At 39.0% G+C, this 20,468-nt stretch overlaps 5 protein-coding genes across 6 annotated transcripts; 3 read left to right on the forward strand and 2 right to left on the reverse strand.

The window, feature by feature from the left end:
* Nucleotides 1-2,897: 2,897 nt before the first annotated feature.
* LOC137735182 (17.1 kDa class II heat shock protein-like) lies at nucleotides 2,898-3,772 on the forward strand. Its single transcript, XM_068474580.1, has one exon. It carries the CDS (start codon nucleotides 3,113-3,115, stop codon nucleotides 3,581-3,583), a length of 471 nt encoding a protein of 156 aa, XP_068330681.1. The 5' UTR covers nucleotides 2,898-3,112; the 3' UTR covers nucleotides 3,584-3,772.
* A 145-nt stretch (nucleotides 3,773-3,917) lies between these two features.
* On the reverse strand, nucleotides 3,918-7,519 carry LOC137735171 (25S rRNA (cytosine-C(5))-methyltransferase NSUN5). Its single transcript, XM_068474570.1, has 13 exons — nucleotides 7,231-7,519; nucleotides 7,064-7,122; nucleotides 6,930-6,980; nucleotides 6,690-6,828; nucleotides 6,415-6,500; nucleotides 5,997-6,095; nucleotides 5,735-5,788; nucleotides 5,460-5,604; nucleotides 5,185-5,246; nucleotides 4,981-5,068; nucleotides 4,676-4,759; nucleotides 4,312-4,473; nucleotides 3,918-4,225 (listed from the first exon to the last, which is right to left on the reverse strand). The coding sequence occupies exons 1-13, from the start codon at nucleotides 7,472-7,474 to the stop codon at nucleotides 3,981-3,983; spliced, it is 1,518 nt and encodes a 505-aa protein (XP_068330671.1). The 5' UTR covers nucleotides 7,475-7,519; the 3' UTR covers nucleotides 3,918-3,980.
* A 3,183-nt stretch (nucleotides 7,520-10,702) lies between these two features.
* LOC137717967 (probable WRKY transcription factor 50) lies at nucleotides 10,703-11,809 on the forward strand. Its single transcript, XM_068457493.1, has 3 exons — nucleotides 10,703-11,035; nucleotides 11,158-11,302; nucleotides 11,548-11,809. Exons 1-3 carry the CDS (start codon nucleotides 10,816-10,818, stop codon nucleotides 11,666-11,668), a joined length of 486 nt encoding a protein of 161 aa, XP_068313594.1. The 5' UTR covers nucleotides 10,703-10,815; the 3' UTR covers nucleotides 11,669-11,809.
* A 135-nt stretch (nucleotides 11,810-11,944) lies between these two features.
* LOC137717955 (protein PLASTID MOVEMENT IMPAIRED 1-RELATED 2-like) lies at nucleotides 11,945-16,319 on the reverse strand. 2 transcript variants are annotated; one of them, XM_068457481.1, is made up of 3 exons: nucleotides 16,161-16,319; nucleotides 13,710-16,075; nucleotides 11,945-13,619 (listed from the first exon to the last, which is right to left on the reverse strand). In XM_068457481.1, exons 2-3 carry the CDS (start codon nucleotides 15,971-15,973, stop codon nucleotides 12,563-12,565), a joined length of 3,321 nt encoding a protein of 1,106 aa, XP_068313582.1. In that variant the 5' UTR covers nucleotides 15,974-16,075; nucleotides 16,161-16,319; the 3' UTR covers nucleotides 11,945-12,562. The 2 variants fall into 2 exon arrangements, with proteins under 2 accessions (XP_068313582.1, XP_068313573.1); XM_068457472.1 differs by having other exon boundaries at nucleotides 13,710-16,319.
* Nucleotides 16,320-16,611: 292 nt separating this feature from the next.
* On the forward strand, nucleotides 16,612-18,977 carry LOC137714502 ((S)-coclaurine N-methyltransferase-like). The gene is made up of 8 exons (XM_068453705.1): nucleotides 16,612-16,844; nucleotides 16,963-17,071; nucleotides 17,566-17,790; nucleotides 17,871-17,970; nucleotides 18,060-18,170; nucleotides 18,253-18,336; nucleotides 18,457-18,515; nucleotides 18,601-18,977. Exons 1-8 carry the CDS (start codon nucleotides 16,658-16,660, stop codon nucleotides 18,791-18,793), a joined length of 1,068 nt encoding a protein of 355 aa, XP_068309806.1. The 5' UTR covers nucleotides 16,612-16,657; the 3' UTR covers nucleotides 18,794-18,977.
* The last annotated feature ends 1,491 nt before the right edge of the window (nucleotides 18,978-20,468 follow it).

Below are 20,468 nucleotides of genomic sequence, written 5' to 3' on the forward strand. Positions count from 1 at the left end.
CTCGTGTTATGAACTATATATACATGGCCAAGAGAGCTTTTATATGGACCTTAACATATTGAAGGTGATATTTGCTGACACGTTTATGATTTTGAAGTCTATGTTGAAAGGAAAATTTTGCATTTCCTTGGTACTCATATCTATTACTTTTTATAGATACAAAAATATATAATTCCTTGGCATTTGATATAGATAGCCACATCATTTGAAAAATTTGCAAAACCCAAGAAAATGAAGGAGAAAAACTCCTCATATACTACAATCATCATTAAATTAACTAGTTTTTCTTAATTATTAGTTTATTAAATAATGAATTAAATTTAAAAATCTGATTAATTCAAATGATGTGACTATTCACATCAAATACCATCTAAGATGGTATGAAAATATAGTACAAAAACATTGTATGAATAACATTACTCTAATTTTGGAATGCATGCATGCAACAAAGAAATAGCATCCACGTGTGCGGTGTATGCTTGCCATATCTGCTCATGCATTTATATCAGCTCCGGTAGCACCTGGCACGCGGATCCCAAACCTCTATATGGACTCCCACGTAGCAGATATCCAAGACCAAAACAACCGATCTCCAACTCCACGGAATAAGTGAAGAACAGACTACACAAACACTTGTCAAATGTACACCAAACTACTCTTTACAAATACCACCGCTTCATATTTTCCCTCCCTCTATATTATATTTTCCACCTTAATTCGTTCAATCATTTTCAGGAGTTTTATATCAGATCATCGTTGTCACGAGTAGGAGGTGATGAGCCAGGTTATGAGCCTGAGGAACATGGGTTTCGATCCCAGCCTTCTGGAGACCCTGCACGACTTGCTTGGTTTCGATCCCAGCCTTTTGGTCATGTCTACCTCTCTCGGTTTTTGCCTTTTGGGTTTTCATAAATATAAGATAAAGGAAGGAAAGCTTGTATGCTTAGTGTCGTGTCGTTTAATATCCACATAATGTGTTTAATATAGATCCACATATTAGCACAGGTAATACGTATTACTTGTGGTATTGGTCGTGTTCATTATTTATACACTGGACTTGGAATCAATTTTATCGCTTCAAAACAAAATTAAAACAAAATAAATAAAGAATAAATGTACACCAAAAAAGGAATAAATAGGTATTCCATTGTTTATACAGCTGGAGTTGAATCAATTTTATCGCTTCAAAACAAAAAAAGGAATTAAATAGATAAAAAAAACTACTGCCCAGTGCCCACCCTGAGATGCAGTCCGACAAGTAGTCGATCCCGGCCTCCAACCCGACATCCATCTGTCTGTCGTCCCTCCCTTTCATTTCCTCTCACTGTCGCATATCTGTTTGATAATGATTTTGTGGTCATATATGTGCATGGTTTTGTGGTCATGTGTTATTTGCGAATGATGCATGTTGCGTTCTGTCTCACGCTCTTAATACGAGTATCATGAGTAAAACTATATATTAGTGAAATAAGTGTACTGGTTAAGCGTTGCAAATCAAGTACTAGTGAAACTATACATATGCTACTTTATGTCAAATAAAACTTAGAAATCTCTATCACCATTTTTCTTCGGCTACACATTGTTTTTCGGTTCTTATAAATTATAACATTAGTTTGTACAATAATATGTGGTGTTCAAACCCTTTTAGGTATATTGATAAATCTTTCCTAATTTAGAGTTGCCTTGCCTCGCTGGCTCACAATTAACTAAAGGACTGGTCATGGTGAATACAATTAGAGTGATCATTTTTACACTATTTATGAAGGTTCACTTAACTGCTTATCCCCATATATATATTGGTAAAAGCTTATTTTATTAAACACCAACAAAAAACATACATCACACCAAAGGCCCAAAGACTACTTATCAACAAACAAAAGTAGGCCTAAAACACTAGAAAATACAAAATGAGCCCAAAAACAGTTAGGCCCAAACTTAACATCAACCATCTGAAACCAGAAGCTTCAACAACTTTTCACAACTTTCTTCACCATTCCAATGCCAATCGATCCATCTGATTCCTTGTCCACAGCTGAGCACTGCCTCAACAGACGCCATATAAACCCCGATTTGCTACATGAGCACAACCATAAATTAGGGATAGTTGACAATTAAGCGAGAGAAGCCAACTATCAGTATGAAGCTCTTGGAAACCCACGAACGACACTGCTGGAACTGACATACAACAAAGAAAAAGTGGTGGTGTTGGAAACACCCGAGTCGGTGGATACGCCGAAAGTCTACGCACGATCTTAGTAGGATGCATGGAAAAAGATCAAAGCAAGAAAGAGCCATGAAGAGTAATGCCCCTGGATATAGAGGAATAGAATAGATCGGAGTATAAATTTGGGAGACAAAGCAGTAGAAGCAAGGAAAACAAAAGAGAAAGAAAGTAAGAAGGAAACGGTAACTGATTCCCGGGCGAAGCTAGGGCCGGTGTCACCGGGTTTTTTTTTTTTTTTTTTTTTTGAACGCCTCACACAAAAAATGAGAATAACTCTCAACTTGAGAGAAAAGCTCTCACCACGGGAAGAAATTTTTTCTTCTTATCTATATAATTTGAACTTAGAAAAATATCACTAAAGTTTCTAACCATAAAAAAACGAAAAATACCTTTGGATGGCGATTAAATGTCTATTATGTATTAGAATTGTTATTAGCATTTTAAAACTTTTATTTTGCACCTTCACAAGTGTAATTTTTCTACTTATAAAAATTTTAGATAGCAAAATAAAATATTGGAGCGGCACCACCAACCATTCTCTTTATTATTTAGTACTATTTTCCATATATCGTCCTTTTTATTTCCCCAAAAAATCTGGAGAATGACTAAAGAAGCCCTGCCTCTAGTAAAAGTTTTAAACCTTCCAAACCGTTCTAGACGCTCATAGAAGAATTAAACGGAACCTCCTGGAACCCCCTGCTGCATTCCCCGTGTCTCCAGAACCTTCCTTTTTCCCTTCCCGCTAACCCACGTCCCCTCTCAACTCCTCCTATAAGTACGGATCCACCGCCCTCCTCCCACAGCGACCAGAAGTTCCTACTCAAGGGTTCACAAAAGCCTGCTAATCAACTCCGAAAAGCGAAAATTCCACCCACCAAGAAGCGAAGAATGGATATCAGAATCCCCGGTTTTGATGCCCCACTCTTCTCCACACTGCAGCACATCATGGACGTCGCCGACGACGCCGAGAAGTCATTCAACGCCCCCACCCGGACCTACGTCCGCGACGCCAAGGCGATGGCCGCCACGCCAGCCGACGTCAAGGAGTACCCTAACTCCTACGTCTTCGTGGTGGACATGCCGGGGTTGAAGTCCGGAGACATAAAGGTCCAGGTGGAAGACGACAATGTACTTCTGATCAGGGGCGAGAGGAAGCGGGAGGAGGAGAAGGAAGGGGCTAAGTACGTGAGGATGGAGAGGAGGGTCGGCAAGTTCATGAGGAAGTTTGTGCTGCCGGAGAATGCGAATGTAAACGCGATTTCAGCTGTTTGCCAGGATGGGGTTCTGACTGTGACGGTTGAGAAGCTGCCGCCACCGGAGCCGAAGAAGCCCAAGACAATCGAGGTCAAGATTGGTTGAGACTGCAGAGAGCTGTTTCTGTGATTTGGGTTCTGAGAATAATCGTGCCCGGATTATAAAATGGTTTGCGGATAGATTTTGTGGCTTCGTTGTATTTTCTGAATGTGTTTACGTGTTTTATATGTGTTTTGGTGTTCTAAGCATGTTTGTTTTTTCAGATCAATGAAGCATATTATGTATTAATGCCTACTTCAATCTCTGTTAATCCTTCCCATTTCTGTTGGCGACTTTCACAAAATCCGTCAAAAGTGTGCATTGCGGAACAGATAACTCGAACAATTGAATTATCGGACAACAACTTATGCGAAAAATCGAATCATTGGACATCATACGAAGAACAGAATCGTAGCAAAAGCTGCTTAAACGAAAAGCTTTTGAAACAAAAGGAGTTAATGTTTTAGCAACAATGACATTGACTGTGAGTGTGGCTAGAATTATTACGCCACATCCGCTGCATATGTGTCCACGTTTTAAACAGATTGAGATGAGGCACTGCATAATTTCTCTGCCTCTTCGAGGCTTCGGTGGCGTCTCTGCCGGTTCCATTAGGCGCCTCTTGTTGGGTGCTGGAGCTCCTGGAAAACAGAGCGATGAAGAAGCCTTCTTTGTCCTCCTTCGGATCGGTCCTAATCAAGCATTCGGCTGCAAGGCAAGATAACGGCAGTGATTGAGATGCCAATATCTGAACATTTTGTCAAATTTTGTCAAGATTTAAGGATGCTACTTACCGCCCTCGATAACGGGGAGACCACGGCGGTGCCATTTCGGGAAGGGGGTTTCCAGTTGGAAACCATTGGATGCAGCAAGTGGTAGCACAGATTTAACGACATCTTCGTTTTCGACTTGGTTAACAGAGCATGTGCTGTAAACAACTCTCTCCACTTCCGGAACTGGCAAAAGCGGTACACATCAATTCATATGATTGAAATAAATCGGATTATTAACGAAATGAACAAAGCAAGCAGTAGATATTGGTATCTGAGCGACTACTGGATAGAAAGGATCAAGTTTTGGCTACGATTTTGGGATTCAGAAAACGTTTTTTTTCCTCCACATTTTAAGGTAAACAACTGATAGTAGAAACAAACTTACAAGATAAAGCATGAGCCAGAGCTTTTCTCTGAAAGGCAGCGAGCTTGTTAAGTCTTTCTGTGCTGGCAAAATCGGCACCCTGACCTACGTATTTTAAAAGAACATAGATGTTCGATCAATTCGTAACTCTGCACAAGCAGACTAATGATCTGGGAACGTTAAATAAGCTTCCTTGCATATTGAATAAGAGTTACGCACATCTTGCGACAGCGTAATTATTATTATTTTTTTTGTTGGTTGGATTACCGATAGAAATATCTAGTTGGGTAAAATTCAGCAATTACAAGAAGCTATCTAAAAGGCACCTGGAGCAGAAGATGGGAGCAAATGATCTAATCTTGCAGAAGCAGTCCCAGATCCAGAGCAGGAAGGATCTAAAAGAATGGCCCGGACCTGTAACATTGAATTTTGTTGTAAGCATGAAAGGAATGTATTTGAAACATTGTAAAATGCGAGTTCGCAACCAGGAGGAGAAAAGTAACGACGGTCTGGAAGTTAAGTCTTCTAACCTTGGAAAATTGAGGATCTTCAGGGTTTAAGTCTAAGAAATCTCCATGCACAACCTTAATATCTAAGCCCAAGTTAAGTCAAATGGCTTATTATAATAAGTTAATACTACAATAGCACAAGATAAGATCAGCGACCGGCATAATCTAAACGTTATAAACATAAACATAACGAAGTATCATATTTCAGATTACTCGTTAGATTGCCGTAGTTCCACTACTTCCAAGGAAAAGAGAACAAACAGAAAGTAATCGGAAAGATGAAGGCAGAAGGATACTAGAAGCACCAGAAAGTCTGATAGTCTCTTTTAAACGTTTAACCCTGTCTTCATTCAGTTCACATGCTATTACTTTTCCCTCTCCTCTCATAAGAGCTGCAAGGTGCACAGTTTTGTTTCCAGGAGCCGAGCATGCATCAAGAACCTTCAAAGGAAATCATATTTAATTGGCGCAAACTGTTGTATAATCTTAAAACCAAAACTCAATACAACCGACGCAAAACATTAACCCAACTTAAGTTCATAATAATTAGCGATGTACAAACTTTACCGACCTCCCATCCTGGTTTCGGAGCAAGGGCTGCAGCCACCAGAGAGCTTGCCTTTCCCTGTTAAAGAAATGGTTAAAACATAACTCATGCAGATAAAAGATAAATGGATCCTTCACGATTTAGACAATTTTCCACATCATCCTTCAACAAATAAGAACAGAACATAAAGGCAACGTCAAGGTTGGTTGAAATTTTATGAGGAAAGTACTAATAACAATATTAGATCATTCTTAAAGTACTAATAACAATATTAGATAATTCTTACTTGCATAAAAATACTTCCATCCTTTATTAGAGGATGATCGTGAAGATCACTACCCGGTGGAAGAACCAACAAGTGAGGAACCAGGTCATCCTTTTGAACCTATGTAAGAAAAAAACTGTCTCAGTAACACGGCAAAGAAACTAAAGAAGACAAACGCATAACAAAACACACAACACATTCTTTTCTCAATGTTCAAAATTGGTCTTTGCAACACATTCACTTGATATTAGGTTATCGGCAATTGCCAAACACCCAAGTTGCGGCTTTACATGTTTAATTCAGTAGAGATAGCCTAGTCTGATGTTTCACCCATTCCACCATAAGATTACCTCTAAATTTTGTAACGTGTGTTACACGACATACACTTGAACTTAATTACATTCTTACAAAACATTAATTACAAAGTTTGAGGAAATACCTGAAATTGCTTCTTTAATTCAAGTAAGGCAGTGTCAACATCCATTTTCAGAGTATTTACTCGAACATGACGAGGTATTGAGATATCTGCAACACGAAAATGGTGTTAGAACGGAAGGTAACATCAGTCCGCATCCTAACAGTTTAAGATTTCCCTTAGATTCTATGAAATGAACATTGCAAAGCATTCTGTTTCTACCAATTCCACTATAGTAGTATACAATTGAAGAGATGGAATAACAGTATGAAACTAAAAACATGTAAAATCACACACACCGGGAATTTCATAAAGAGCTATCAAGTCTTCAACTTTCTTCACTTTTTTCTTCACCAATAGCCGAGCCAGAGCGGACTGCAGAGCTTCTTGGCGACGCATGAGATACTTCTCCGCATCACCTATTGCGGATGAACTCACCTGTATAAAAATTTAATTCACATTTCACCTCAAAAATTGACCACAATCACAAAATTAGGGCAGAAAATCAAATGCTGTTTCGAGTTCATAACGAATATTACCTGACCGAAAAGGATGTCGTAGGTGACTATGTAAACCAACTCATCTTGCTTCTGCAACATCAGAATTAAGCAATTCAGTGCCTGAGAGTTCAAATTGCTTGTTATTATGAATAAAAAAGAAGACATTTTGATACCTTCCACTTGCTATTCAGTACTTCGGCAGCATTCAAGACCTCTTGGATAATCTGAAGATCTGAAATAAGCAGGAAAATCAAATTTTATCGGCAGCCAAACAGAAAGTAAGCCAATAAAAAATAACTTCACTTTGCATTTCTGAATGCGGTGAGAGTTGTAAACTTACATTTTAGGGTTTGACAAACCAAAGCGAAAGTGCCTTTCTTGTTCCTGACGGAGGGACTGTAAACGAGTGACTTGATGGTGCCGACGGACCGCTTCTTGGCGTCGCCTTGGAGGACGAGCTTCAATACCTTCGCAGCCTCTCTCCGGGAGAAGTAAGCCGACCTCTCCATGTTTAAACGACGCCGGTTTTCCGACTTATCGGCGGCTGCAGGCGGCGGGCCCGCTTTGTGCTTTAGGCGCGCCATCGCTCACGGTTAGAGCACACACAGAAAGGGGCGGCAGGAAACCACTGCATATGTAACCCTTCTGCAAACGACGTCGCTTGATTAGAAAGGTTAAACTTGTAGGGGCAATTTTGTAATAAAATTTATAGAATAGAGCTTAGTAGTCCTTTTACACACCCACGGACCAAAAATATGATATTTTTGAGAACTTTTCAGCCCGTCGGACACAGAGCGAAACTCTCACGTATCGTTATACAATTAGAGTTAAAAAAAAAAAAAAAATTCAAGTGTTCGTCCAATTAAAAAATATATTATTTTGTTTCACTGCATTTTAGGGCTTATTGAAATATCTCTTCAAAAATAGCCTTGTGGAACTTCAAGATGCGGAAAAACACTGATAACGAAGGCTGTCGCTAATGAAGCGGGAGCCAATTTCATTCACATTAAGGTCAGTCATCGATGTCTTCTATTGGATTTCTTTGTTAGTTGTGGTATTTTATTTAGTTTCTAGAAAAAATGTTGGCGAACTCATTACATTGCCATGGCTTATGGTTTAGGGTTTAGGGTTAGGGTTTAGGGTTTAAGGTTTAGGGTTTAGGGTTTAGGGATTACGGGTAAACATGAGTGTCTTGTCCTCCTGGGATGTATGATATTTCATAGTTTTCATGTAAGTAGTGTCCCTCAAATTGTAGCTTTTGTAATGTGTTTTTCCGCTCAATTATTGGCAGGTGGATGCTTTGACAACAAAGCGGGGCGACAACGAAGGGGGAGGGGTTAATGAGCGGCTAGTAAACCAGGTAATCTCGAACCGATTCATGCTCATCAAGACACGATGCACACGCTCGATCGTATATTGTTCATTTGTGGATAAAGTGAACTCACTCACCGTCTACAGTCACAGTTGCTTGTAGAGTTAGATGGTGGAAACGAGAGACGGGGTGTGTTTGTTTTCTCCGCCACTAACAGGTACAACCAATTGTTCGTACGTTTTCAGTTTCCATGATGCTGAATCAATGATTACCAATACGCAGTTTCTACAAATTGGTATATGTTTCGGCAGACCTGATATGTATCTTGCACTACCGGTTTGTCCATGAAAAATCTGTTACTCTATGTATTAATCCTGCTAAGTTAATAAAGCTGCTATAGCTGCTCTAAAGGAGAAACAGTTACCTAAAGATAGCCGAATCAGCGGATCTCCGTGGATTATAAAACAAACTCACTTTCAGCACCAGCTTAAAATCGGACTGTCTGTAACAGTCAAGGGAGATAAGTTTATTCACACATGCTTAGTACCTACCCGTTAACAAACAATCGTTTCTTACTTTGATTCCCATAAAGCGGCTTATTCGATATAGTTTTTCATTGCTTGTCCGGAGCAGCAGACTAGGTTCTACTGGAAATTTGGAGAGCGCCTAGAAGCACGAAGATGAAGCAAAAATATGTCACACGCACACGAGTTTGTTGCAGATGCCCACTGCAGAGCATAACGATAGCAGAAACTGTTGGAGAACAGGAGAAGGGCGAATTTTGTCGGGAACTCTGAAGTGTATACCTTTCTGTCCGCAGTCTATGATGTTGCAGGCTGTTTCCTCGAAAAAAAAAGGGTTGTGTTTGTTGGACTCGAGTGATTGGCTAGATAATTACTATTAGCGTTCTGAAAAAGTCATTTTACAATCATTATCTTCTTTTTTTCCTAAGAAAGATTGCGTGTTTTTAATTTTTCATTTCGTGATTGGTTGCGCTAAATCTCAACATTTACTTTGTTCAGAAAGAAATTGGTATCAAAAGTTTTGGTTAATTTGTATAAAACAAGATAAAGAATTTATCTTTCAAAGTTATTGCTTGGCTACCCAACTTGATATTGATATCATGATAATATGACAGTTATTCAGTGGACCCTTTGACATTGCCTCTGGAAGTTACTCACATACTTCCTAGGTTAATTCTTTCGTTAAATGGCTGCCTAATTTTTGATGTCTGTCTAACATCAACTTTGAACAAAATTTTGATGAACTGAGACTAAATGGTCTATAATTCTTGTTGACATTATTGTCAGATGTGACGAGTTCACACTTCTCTCTGAAAATATTGTATAAGGTGCGACGTGCGCCATACATTAATGTACAAAAGAAAGGATTAGGAAATTTACTTATGCCTTGTAAGGGGTAAATTTTTAAATTTGGACGACCAAAATATGTGGTCGTCTGGATCTAGAAAAAAAAGTACCCTCTTATTTCAACCGCATCCACTAGAGATTGTATCCTCCGGTCCCGAGAATCGATCGGTAAGGCAGGACCAATTACAGCAGTATATTTGGTCAAGCTTTTTCATCTGGTAAAGTTCTTGCTTCATTCTTTTTAGGTTGTACGGAGCCCATGTGCACTTCAAATCACAGAAGCAACAGTATGTGCAACGCCAACGTAAGGACAGGGTTAATGCGAAATTAAATGAAACAAGTGGAACATAACATGCCAAACATTGAGCTCATTTTCATGTGCATGATATGTTGTGTTAATTGGTTATATAGTTGTGGGACATGTAACATGAAATATTAAATAATTCTTGTATTTTTGGGCTTTCAGATAGTTGAAAATGCTTTGTAGCAGTAAAATTACTTTATACATAAGCATTTATCTGACCACGTAATTATTCAACCACACACATAAAGTACCTAAATTTCTTGTCTATAATTTTCTTATGTAAGGTACCTTATACGAGTGTCTAAACAAAATAATCCTCCCTCCAACATAAGGATGGTACTTAATGACCTTAGCTCGATGACTCAGTCCCATAATCCCGTATGTGGTGCACTGAATGCATCAAGTCACCATCACAATTGACTTGTATTAATATTATTCATTGATTATTCTTATTTATTATTTATTTTTCTCAAGTGTGAAGGATTGGGATTGGTCTAAACACGGGACCCTTAAAGTTACAAAGTCTTCCCCCAAGTCCTCCTTTGGCATGTTCCACACACTATACTGTCCTCACTGCATCTTTCTTCTGGATTTTATTTCAAGTATTTTTTATTTTTAGTATATTTCGAAATTATTCTATATTCTTGTGTTTTTAAACAGTTATAACGTTAGTCAAATATACAATAATAAAAAAAATTATGATTAAAAATACGGTTCAAATAAAATACTTCAAATCATCATAGAATTTTCGGTTTCAAATTAATAAATATCTGTCATTGTCTATGTGGCACTCCTACTTAGCATCAGCTTTGAAGCTTCCTTTCATTGCAAAGGAAGGTCACAATGAAACCTCCTGCTCCTCCTTTTCGAACTAGGGAGAGAGATCATATATTTAGGTCATGCTCAACGTTCAGTTTGGTCATACTTTTTGGTAACTAAATGTCTGGTGGCAACTTCAGGTCAGCAGAGTCACCTGAGACTAATGACTTTTCCGACAACTCGAATTTTGAGTTTTCGGAATTCTTGATGATCGGCGACTGGCTCGATGGAGATCCGAGTTCCGTGGCTTCGGAGTTATCTGTCCAGAATTCGGGTTTTCAAGCAAATGAAGCTGATGAGTCTGGTGCAGGGAGCAGCCAACCTGGAGGGTCTACTAGCAGTATGCATATAAACAATTATCCACACACTCACATACATATATTTGTTCTAATGCATTTCTAGCTCCAATTGTATTTCTTGTTTTTTTTAACTATTTATTTATTTTGTGTGTGTGTGTGTTAGGAGGAGAGAGTGGAAGCAGCCGGGAGAGGCAGGAAACTAGAGAGAGAGTTGCATTCAAAACAAAATCAGAGGTTGAAATATTGGATGACGGGTTCAAGTGGAGGAAGTATGGTAAAAAGGTGGTGAAAAACAGCCCTCATCCAAGGTAGAAGAAAACAAATAGAGTAAAAGTACAATTAACCGACTCAAATACAAATGTGTTCCTTTCCTTTTACGAAGTTACAAACGATAATCTTAACTACCCTAATCTATTGGAAGGGATTCAAACTCACATGTAAGACGGCGAGCACACTGTTCTGGTTGACTTGTCTGACCTACATATGCGATTTAGATGTAACGTTTAGCGATGTTTAGACGTATTTGATCTGATAATGATATATTTGATTGCAGGAATTACTACAAGTGCTCAGTTGAAGGGTGCCTTGTGAAAAAGAGAGTTGAAAGAGACAGAGAGGATCCAAGGTTTGTAATTACAACTTATGAGGGTGTCCATAACCATCCAGGCCTCTAATTTTTTAGCATTTTTAGAGTTTTGAAGGGATGAGACTTCTCAGGATGTTAGATGCAGTCTATTTGGTTGACAACGCCTTAAGTAATGGGACTTGTAATTCAATAACACTTTAGGCACAAAAAGTTTTTTTTTTTTTTTTTTTCCCAAATGTTTGTTCACCTAGTGGAGTGAACAAAGACTGCCATATGTTTCATGGAGCCAATATGTACTAAAGTTATGGCTATAAATTTCTTGTGCAAAATATCCATCCTTTCTCAATTGACGGATTTTGTATTTGTAACATGTAACACATTTTGGTATTGACACGTTAGCTTTTAATGTGAAAGACATCATATCAATAGTTTTTCTTTTAATAAAGAGCAGACATCCTGTCCTGAATTGTGTCATGGACATCAAGACATCATATCAATAGTCTTTCTTTTAATGTGAAAGACATCATATCCATAGTCTTTCTTTTAATAAATAGCAGACATCCTGTCCTGAGTTGTGTCATGGACATCAAGAAAGCAGATGCCAATTAAATGTTTCCGGTAATCACTCAAAACAGGCTCCATTCCGTAGCATTTAAGTTTCTCCAAACCAAACTAACAGTCAATGGCACACGGGGCGTAATCCTAAGTTGGGATTCCGCTCCCAATTAAGATTAGTTAAAAGTAAAATATCGCTTGTATAAAGAAAAACTCGTCAAAATATCAACAGCAGCATTTATTCAATGAACAAAGAAACGAAAGCAATGAATAAACAAAGAAACGAAAGCAAGAAGTTTCGGATTTGAAGTATAATACAAGAGAATCTATCAATCACATAAAAACCTGTACGCAAAATGGCCCGCTTAACATCTCTATTCTCACTCTACAAACAAAAGAATCTGTACTAGGAAAACACATATACATATTACATGTTTACGTGTGGTTTGATGCTTTCATTCGGAAATATAACATTCGGGTTTCGAACGTGTGGAGCAATCGAATCTTTCCAGGTATATTCCGTTCCTTGGAAATGAGAGGAAATGCTCCACAAAAAATCTCTATGCTTCTTTGCTGAAACCAGTGTGGATGATCTTACGAGGGCTTTCGAGTTTGAAAGTGGAAAACTAGTGGTCTTACCCATGCCAGTGCCAAGCAACCATCGGGAGCCAGACTGCAGTTGCGTTGTGGTGCCCCAGAGCAGCCTCTTGCCTGGTGCAGTATCCACTCCTGACAGGTGGACGTCGATGATTTTAAACTGAGGGTTCCATCCTTCATCTCCTTCATTGGTCTCCCCTTTAATCTTGTCGCCATACTCCTCAAACACTGGCTCATCGAGTTCGTTCTCTTTGCTATCGTTTAACAGCACACTTGACACTTCTGGCTTTAAATTGGCTAAAGCTCTCTCCACTTGAATTAGAGCAAGCATTGGAACGCCCACTGGTTCATAGTTTCGAAAGGGATCTCTAAGCTGCACCATGAGAGCAATTGTGAGGTTGTCCCCCAAAAGTCCACACTTCCGGCCAGATAAATCACTGCAGTTCGTATCTTGTGTCAAATTTCCATCGATCAAATCTGTGTACTTGGCATGATGGGCAGCAAGGATTTTCGTCATTCGATCTCTGCTGTGACCTTCATTATTAATGATTGTAGCATCTAGCCTCAACCATTCGTCCAGTGATAAAGAGAGAGCCAATAATCCCTTAGCATCATCAACACAATCTCCAAAACCGCACAGTTGCAAACCTCCAGACTCAGGATATATACTTGAAGGTGCCTCTCCACTTGACATGCGGGACTGGATTCTTAACCCTTCCAGTGAGAAAGCTTCAATTTTTCTCATAGCCAAAGGAGCAAGATATTCTAGAGATACATAGTCTGACCCCATCTCCCTACCTCCCAATTCGGCGGAACTCAGGTTATTACAACTCCAACTAGAAGGACATCCTTCATCCTGCCTCCCGCCATATAAAATCTGCTCAAACCTGAAACAAAAACGAGAAGTAAGCCAACAAATAGAGAAATGTTTCAAATCACAATAGTTCAGAAATAAATGTACTTGTTGTGCTCACAACCTTTCAGACCCCACTATGTTTGGCGCTGGGGCTGCTGCCTCCCAAGCTACTTGTTGTATTGTCTTCCCCGTAATATCTTCCAAAGGTGTTAGTTTATTCACCCACTCATGCAGCGTATCTCCAACCAATGCCAGATGCTGCATTATCTCGATAACATCAATACCCATTACTGCTGGTATAACAACGGGATTAGAAATTTGAATGACCAAGTTCCCACCATTTTTAGCATTTCTGAAAAGTGAAGGATTCATAGACTGCAAAATGCCTCCACCCTTCAACCGAACATAAGAACCAAAGCCTTCTCCGAGTGGAGGTAAGAGTGGCTCTTCAAGGGGGAGCTCAATTGGACTACCAAATCCACCAGAGAAGGTACGAGGAGAATTCCGAAAGTCCTTTTCATTTAATCCCCATTCTCGCATCAAAGCTTCAGTCTCCAATCCTTCAAGAATTTTGGCCTTCCTTCTCCATAATAGCTCACTTTCTTTCTTGTGCTCTTCTTCAGCGGCTTCAATAATCAACAACAAATCAGAATTCTCATAACAATCTCTAGAATGAGAACCTGGTGAAACACAGGATCCAATTTCGGGCTGCTCTTCCGTCCAATCAAAATCAAAAAATAAGTTTCCTGAACCCAGAGACTCTTTTTCAAACTCTCTTAAAAGACGTTCTCTAGGAGACTCGGCATCACTATCAGAACTCATGCTACAATCCATTCCAAGGATGCTTAGGAAATCACTTGACACGGATTCAGTAACATCATCCAAGCTAAATGATTTTTCACCTGTCTTACTTGCTTTGTAAGTCGACTTAAGCTCCTTGTGGTTTCTTTCCTCAAGAAACTCTCCTGAAGAAAATGGATGATCCAAATCTACTGATTCTGAGATCAATTGAATATGAGTTGCAGACTCCACCTCATCCATGGCCGATCCCTTGATGCATACGCTATCTTGTTCATGTTTGCTGTCATCCACCACAACCTGGTCCACATAACTATCATGGACTTCCTTTGGAATAACCATAGTCTTCTCCTCGAGGTCCATATCATAATCGTTAATGATCTCATCTAAATAAATGATTTCAACTGCTGACTCATCATTAGCATGACCAGGAACTTCATCAGATTGCAACTCTTCCTTCTCAGACATTTCTGTCCCCACTTCTACAATGGTAAATTCAGTATCATCATCTTCACACTCTTCAATTCCTTTAGCAAACGAAAAGTCTATATCAGTCTTAGGTTCAATTGGTGGCACATGTTCACAATCTGACTCTGTTACACTACTCAACCTGGTCTCATCAAGTGTCTGACATAAGAAATTAATTGACTTGGAGAGCTCCAACCCTCCATTCAGCAATGCTTTGCGACAAATCTTCAAATCAAGAGACTGAGATGAGAAGGCAGGCCTGGGGGTTACATTACTTGGCACACTCCCAACTCGCTGAAGCATCGTAGCTCCACCATCCAACGAACTTGACCCTCTTGGCCTCGTGTTCGTAAGCTCAGGAACATTTGGATTATCCCTCACACTAACTAACTTATGCTGCATCACCGAAAATCCTAAACTAACATTTAGATTAGCCCCTCTAGCCTTGCCTGAAAGGTTAAAGCTTGTTGTCCATTTACCATAACATTTCCCCCCTTCCAGCTCCTCAAAAGTAAGCGGTAACAGCCTCGTAAGATCAACCCAGTGGTTCCCAATGTCAAGCCCTGGCGCCCCACTCAAAGAAACGTAAATCAACGAAAGCTTATCCTCATACTTAACTGAATGGTTAGCGCCATTTCTACTTCCATACACAGAACACCTATGCATCAAGGTTTCATCAAACTCAGCTACGCCCTCCACAACCTTCGAAGACCGAGTCTGCAGCACCTCACCTTTCCTCTTCCAATGCACACATACACTAAGATTATTAAAACTCACAGGCAACCCCTCAACCGAATGCACATGAAGGTAAAAACAACAACTAAATTTCCGATTCCCCATATGACTGAGAGCCTTCAAGGGTCTCTTCCAATTCCACACCGAAGATGATTTCTTGTCCTTGTGCAACAAATCTCCCCTAACCAATCTCGGGTTCGAATCCGAAAAACGGGTTTTCCCGGCAGATTTGGATCTTCCATCAGAAGGGGAAAGCAAAACATTTGGTGGGGATTTATGCAAGTAAAGGGCTTTGCTTATTTCTTCAATATCACGCAACAATTGACCACTGTTAGAGTTCCCACCACTGTAATCTTTCTTACTCTCAGTTTTCTGCGACATCATATCCTATCTTTGCATACAAGTTAATCTAATTACTCCATATCCAACCAAACCCACCATGGAAACTTGTAAATAATTCAACCCTTCTCTAAAATCCTACAGATACTTTTGAATCACAATCGAATCAATGAAACTGATTAATCGAATCAGAAATGCTCATAGTACGAGAAATTCAGCAAAGTTGCAGTACCAGCATGGACAGGGCGTCTCTTGGCCGGAGGAACGTCGCTCGGGCACTCAGTCGATGAACTCCGTCTTGTAGATTTGGATGCCTTGCTCGAGAGAGCCGTGTGGTTGGTTTTGGGGATTTTCTCGGGAATCAAGATTTTCCGGGTAAATTTAACGTGACGAATTTTGTAAAGGCGATGGAAAATAAAAGTTTTGTCTTCTGTGGGTTGGACGGTGGAGTGAGTAGGTTGGAGTCGTTCCGGCTTTACGAGGTTATAATCGTCATTGTGCTTTTAAGACTCTAACGATGGGTCGGGACTCGGGCCCGTGATGGTGATCACAAATGGGCTCAAACGTTGGACTTCTACTCCTTACATCAGGCCCATGGAACAATGGCTCAGGCCCACAGTCAACAATGGTGACGACCCTGTCAGAACCCCCGCCTAATCTTATCCAGTAGCAGCAGAGACAAGATCACATGCAGTGAGCGAGCGAGTAGCAGAGCTAGACGGTGGAGAAATGAACAGAGTAATGCAAGCACCGTACGATGCTACCGTACGGTTCGCGCTGGCTTCGCTGGAGCGGAATCTGCTGCCGGACGCCGTCGTGAGGCGGCTGACACGGCTGCTCTTGGCGAGCCGTCTCCGGTCCGGTTACAGGCCTTCCTCCGAGCTCCAGCTGTCCGACCTCCTTCAATTCGTGCAATGTAACGTAACACTTCCCCCCGCTCTGTAGTCTCAAATTTGTACCAACTGTTAGCTGTTTTGGATGTTATTTTGGAAATTATGACGTCATTAAGTAAAAGTTTGGTAAAATTTATGCAGCTTTGAAGGAGATGCCCATAGCCATAAGGACTGATGATCCAAAAGCTCAACACTATGAAGTTCCCACATCTTTTTTCAAGATGGTGCTTGGGAAAAATCTAAAATATAGGTATTTTAGGGGTTTTTTTTTTGTCGGAAATATGCACAAATAAAACTGGTTATAAATATAAAAAAAAAGTACATTACATAATATTGTATAACATACATTGATGGATTTAAGAGTGGGATGTGCGTTGAAGAATCCAACACAATTGAACGGATCGATCCAAGCCACTTTTATTTTTCTTTTTCTTTTAAACAAACAATATTTGGATCTAAACCACTTAAATGGCAATGCATATTATACAACGGTTTGAGCCAGGGTTCAACAGGTCAGGATTTGAATAGGTCAGGGTTCGATTCCTTCCGATGTAAGCACACAATAAAAATAAAAATAAAAATAAAACCACAAACCGAGCTTCACATATAGTCTATTGTTTGTTTAGTGTGCATTATTATATCTTACATTAAAAGTTTGTAACCAGTTCTATTCACGCATTTTTCTTTCTATTTTAGTTCCATTAATTTTGGGAGATTGTATGATATTGATAAGGGTTAGTGCAGTTGTTGCTACTTCAATGATGAGTCAAGCACATTGGAGGATGCTGAGAAAGCAACGTTGGAGCTCTACTGTGAAAGGTCACAGATAAAAGATGGTCACACTGTTCTTGACGTTGGGTGTGGCTGGGGATCTTTGTCTTTGTACATTGCGCAGAAATATAACAACTGCAAGGTTACCGGGATCTGCAACTCAACGACACAAAAAGCTTTTATAGAAGAACAATGCCGGTGCGCGTAAATGATTAATTGTTTACCAGATTGAGTTGCTAGACTATGTGCTGCTAGTTTATTTTGTTTCCTGTTTGTAGGAATCTTCAGCTGCAGAATGTGGAGATCATCGTCGGAGATATCAGCACGTTTGAAATGGAGGCTTCCTTTGACCGAATATTTTCGATTGAAATGTTTGAGGTAAAAGCTTTTTCCGTGCTGTGTGATGCAGTAGATTATGATGTTTGTAGGCATGTATTTGGTTGAAGAATTGGTTTTGGCGTTGACAGCATATGAAGAACTATAAGGATCTTCTGAAGAAGATATCCGGGTGGATGAAAGACGACGGCCTTCTGTTTGTTCATCATTTCTGCCATAAAGCATTTGCTTACCACTTTGAGGTGAACCTTACGAATATTTTTTCTGCTTAATAGCACCTCGTCCGCGTTACATGTATAACTCTCATGCCTGAATCTGATGTAGGATAAAAGTGAAGATGACTGGATTACTAGGTACTTCTTCAGCGGGGGTACAATGCCCTCAGCAAATCTGCTACTTTATTTCCAGGTGATCCCTTAACTTAAAAACTGTGAATTCAATCATTCCCTCGTCGATGATCTTACTACGAACGCTTCATAACGTTATTGTATTAAGGAAGGATTGTTCTTGGTGATGATTTTTGTGCAGGATGATGTTTCCATTGTGAATCATTGGCTCGTCAACGGGAAGCACTACGCGCAAACAAGGTGCTTATGTTCGAAATCTCTAACCTCTTTTGTAACCAAAAACAGGACTCTATGACCGAAAAATGAAAACCCTTTTGCGTTGCAGTGAAGAGTGGCTCAAAAGAATGGATCGGAACATGGCTTCCATAAAACCGATCATGGAGTCAACTTACGGCAAGGATTCAGCCGTGAAATGGATGGTATATTGGCGAACATTCTTCATTTCCGTTGCAGAACTCTTTGGGTACAACAACGGAGAAGAATGGATGCTTGTTCATTTCCTATTCAAGAAGAAATGAAGCAACCAAAACTCTGCTCTAACACGAGGCAATGCCGATGGAAAATCGAGTGCATCTTCGTTGTTCAATAATGTTTCCTTCATCTTAACATTGTAACAGCAGTCACCGGTTCAGCAATGTCAAAAGGAAATCAAGATCGTATTTGTTGTTCTATAATGTGACTGTTGAGGGATTGTAAAAGTGTAAACCCTTCATATTATCAAACAGTTTGCTGGTTGATCACACAAAACCCTAACAGAAAACTAACCAAAGTTCATGTTTGCTGTCCCCAAATTTCATGTCTTCCCCTATGTCTCTTCTTTAATTGCATGACATGTGTTGTGCTGGGTGGCCAAAGGATTTTCGACAACTCTACTTTTTTAATGCAAAATAATAGAAATTAATGTTGAAAAATTGAAAGACACGTGTCAAGGAATTAGAGAAGACACACACAGAAGGCACAAATTTTGAGGACAACAGACATGCAACCATCAAATGTATATTTGGATAACACTACCTAATTTCAAATTTAATTGTGTACCCCACATAATGAAAAGTTTGGTGCACAATTAAATTTTTAAAGTCAGTAACAAATTTTTCTTTTTTATTTGAGTAATGTTATTCATACCATGTTTTTGTACCACATTTTCATACCACTTTAGGTGGCATTTGATGTGGATAGCCACATCATTTGAATTAATCAGATTTTTAAATTTAATTCATTATTTAATAAACTAATAATTAAGAAAAAACTAGTTAATTAAATGATGATTGTGGGATACAAGGAGAAGGAGTCTTTCTCCTTCATTTCCTTGGCTTTTGCAAATTTTTCAAATGATGTGGCTGTCCACATCAGATGTCACCTAAGGTGGTATAGAAATGTGATATAAAAACATAGTATGAATAACATTACTCTAAAATAAGTACGATATTCATTAATTAGGTAGAACACGTACAAAGAAAGGGGATAGAGTGCTAACAAAGAGTTTCGATAAAAAATTTGTCGTAGATTTCAACCCAATTTAAGAGAAAATGAGCGTTTCGCATCAAATTAAGTATTAAGACTATCCTAAAAAAGAATATCAGAAATTACATCCGGAAGTAATTATTCCCCCACTATTTCCTTAGAATTCCTTTTGTTTCCCAAATATAGAGCAATGTTATCAGTTTGATACCTTAGACAAAGGAATTAACAAGATGCCCCTCAACATACTTAATTTAATGGGCTAACAACAATTCACCACCAATATCGAGGTTGGAGGTGATTTCAAAATGAGCCATAATTTTTTTTTTTTTTTCATCAGTATTAAAATTGTATCAATTTATATTTTGGTCGAGTTTATTGTTAATTGTTTATGTAATTTTTGATGTGGTGGGCTTGAAATTCTTATATAAACTAACGTGTAAGCTGTATTTCCATGACAAAGTCAACAAAAAAAAAACTCATCAATTTAATGTATGATAGGTATTAAAAGAGGCAAAATGTGTGAATTAATACATTTCAAAACTTTAGAAGTGCTATGTAAAAAAAAATTAAAAATATCATATCTCACCTTAAAAATTATCTCAAATTGGAGAAGTGTAAAATGTAATCCGTCCTAAATTAATTGTGGATCATATTGTAAAAAAATAAAAAAAAATAAAAAAAATGAAGTCTCAACCAAGATGTGGAGAGATTTTTCAATATATTGTGTTT

This window comes from Pyrus communis, chromosome 1 (genome assembly GCF_963583255.1).
Source record: "Pyrus communis chromosome 1, drPyrComm1.1, whole genome shotgun sequence".
NCBI lineage: Eukaryota > Viridiplantae > Streptophyta > Magnoliopsida > Rosales > Rosaceae > Pyrus > Pyrus communis.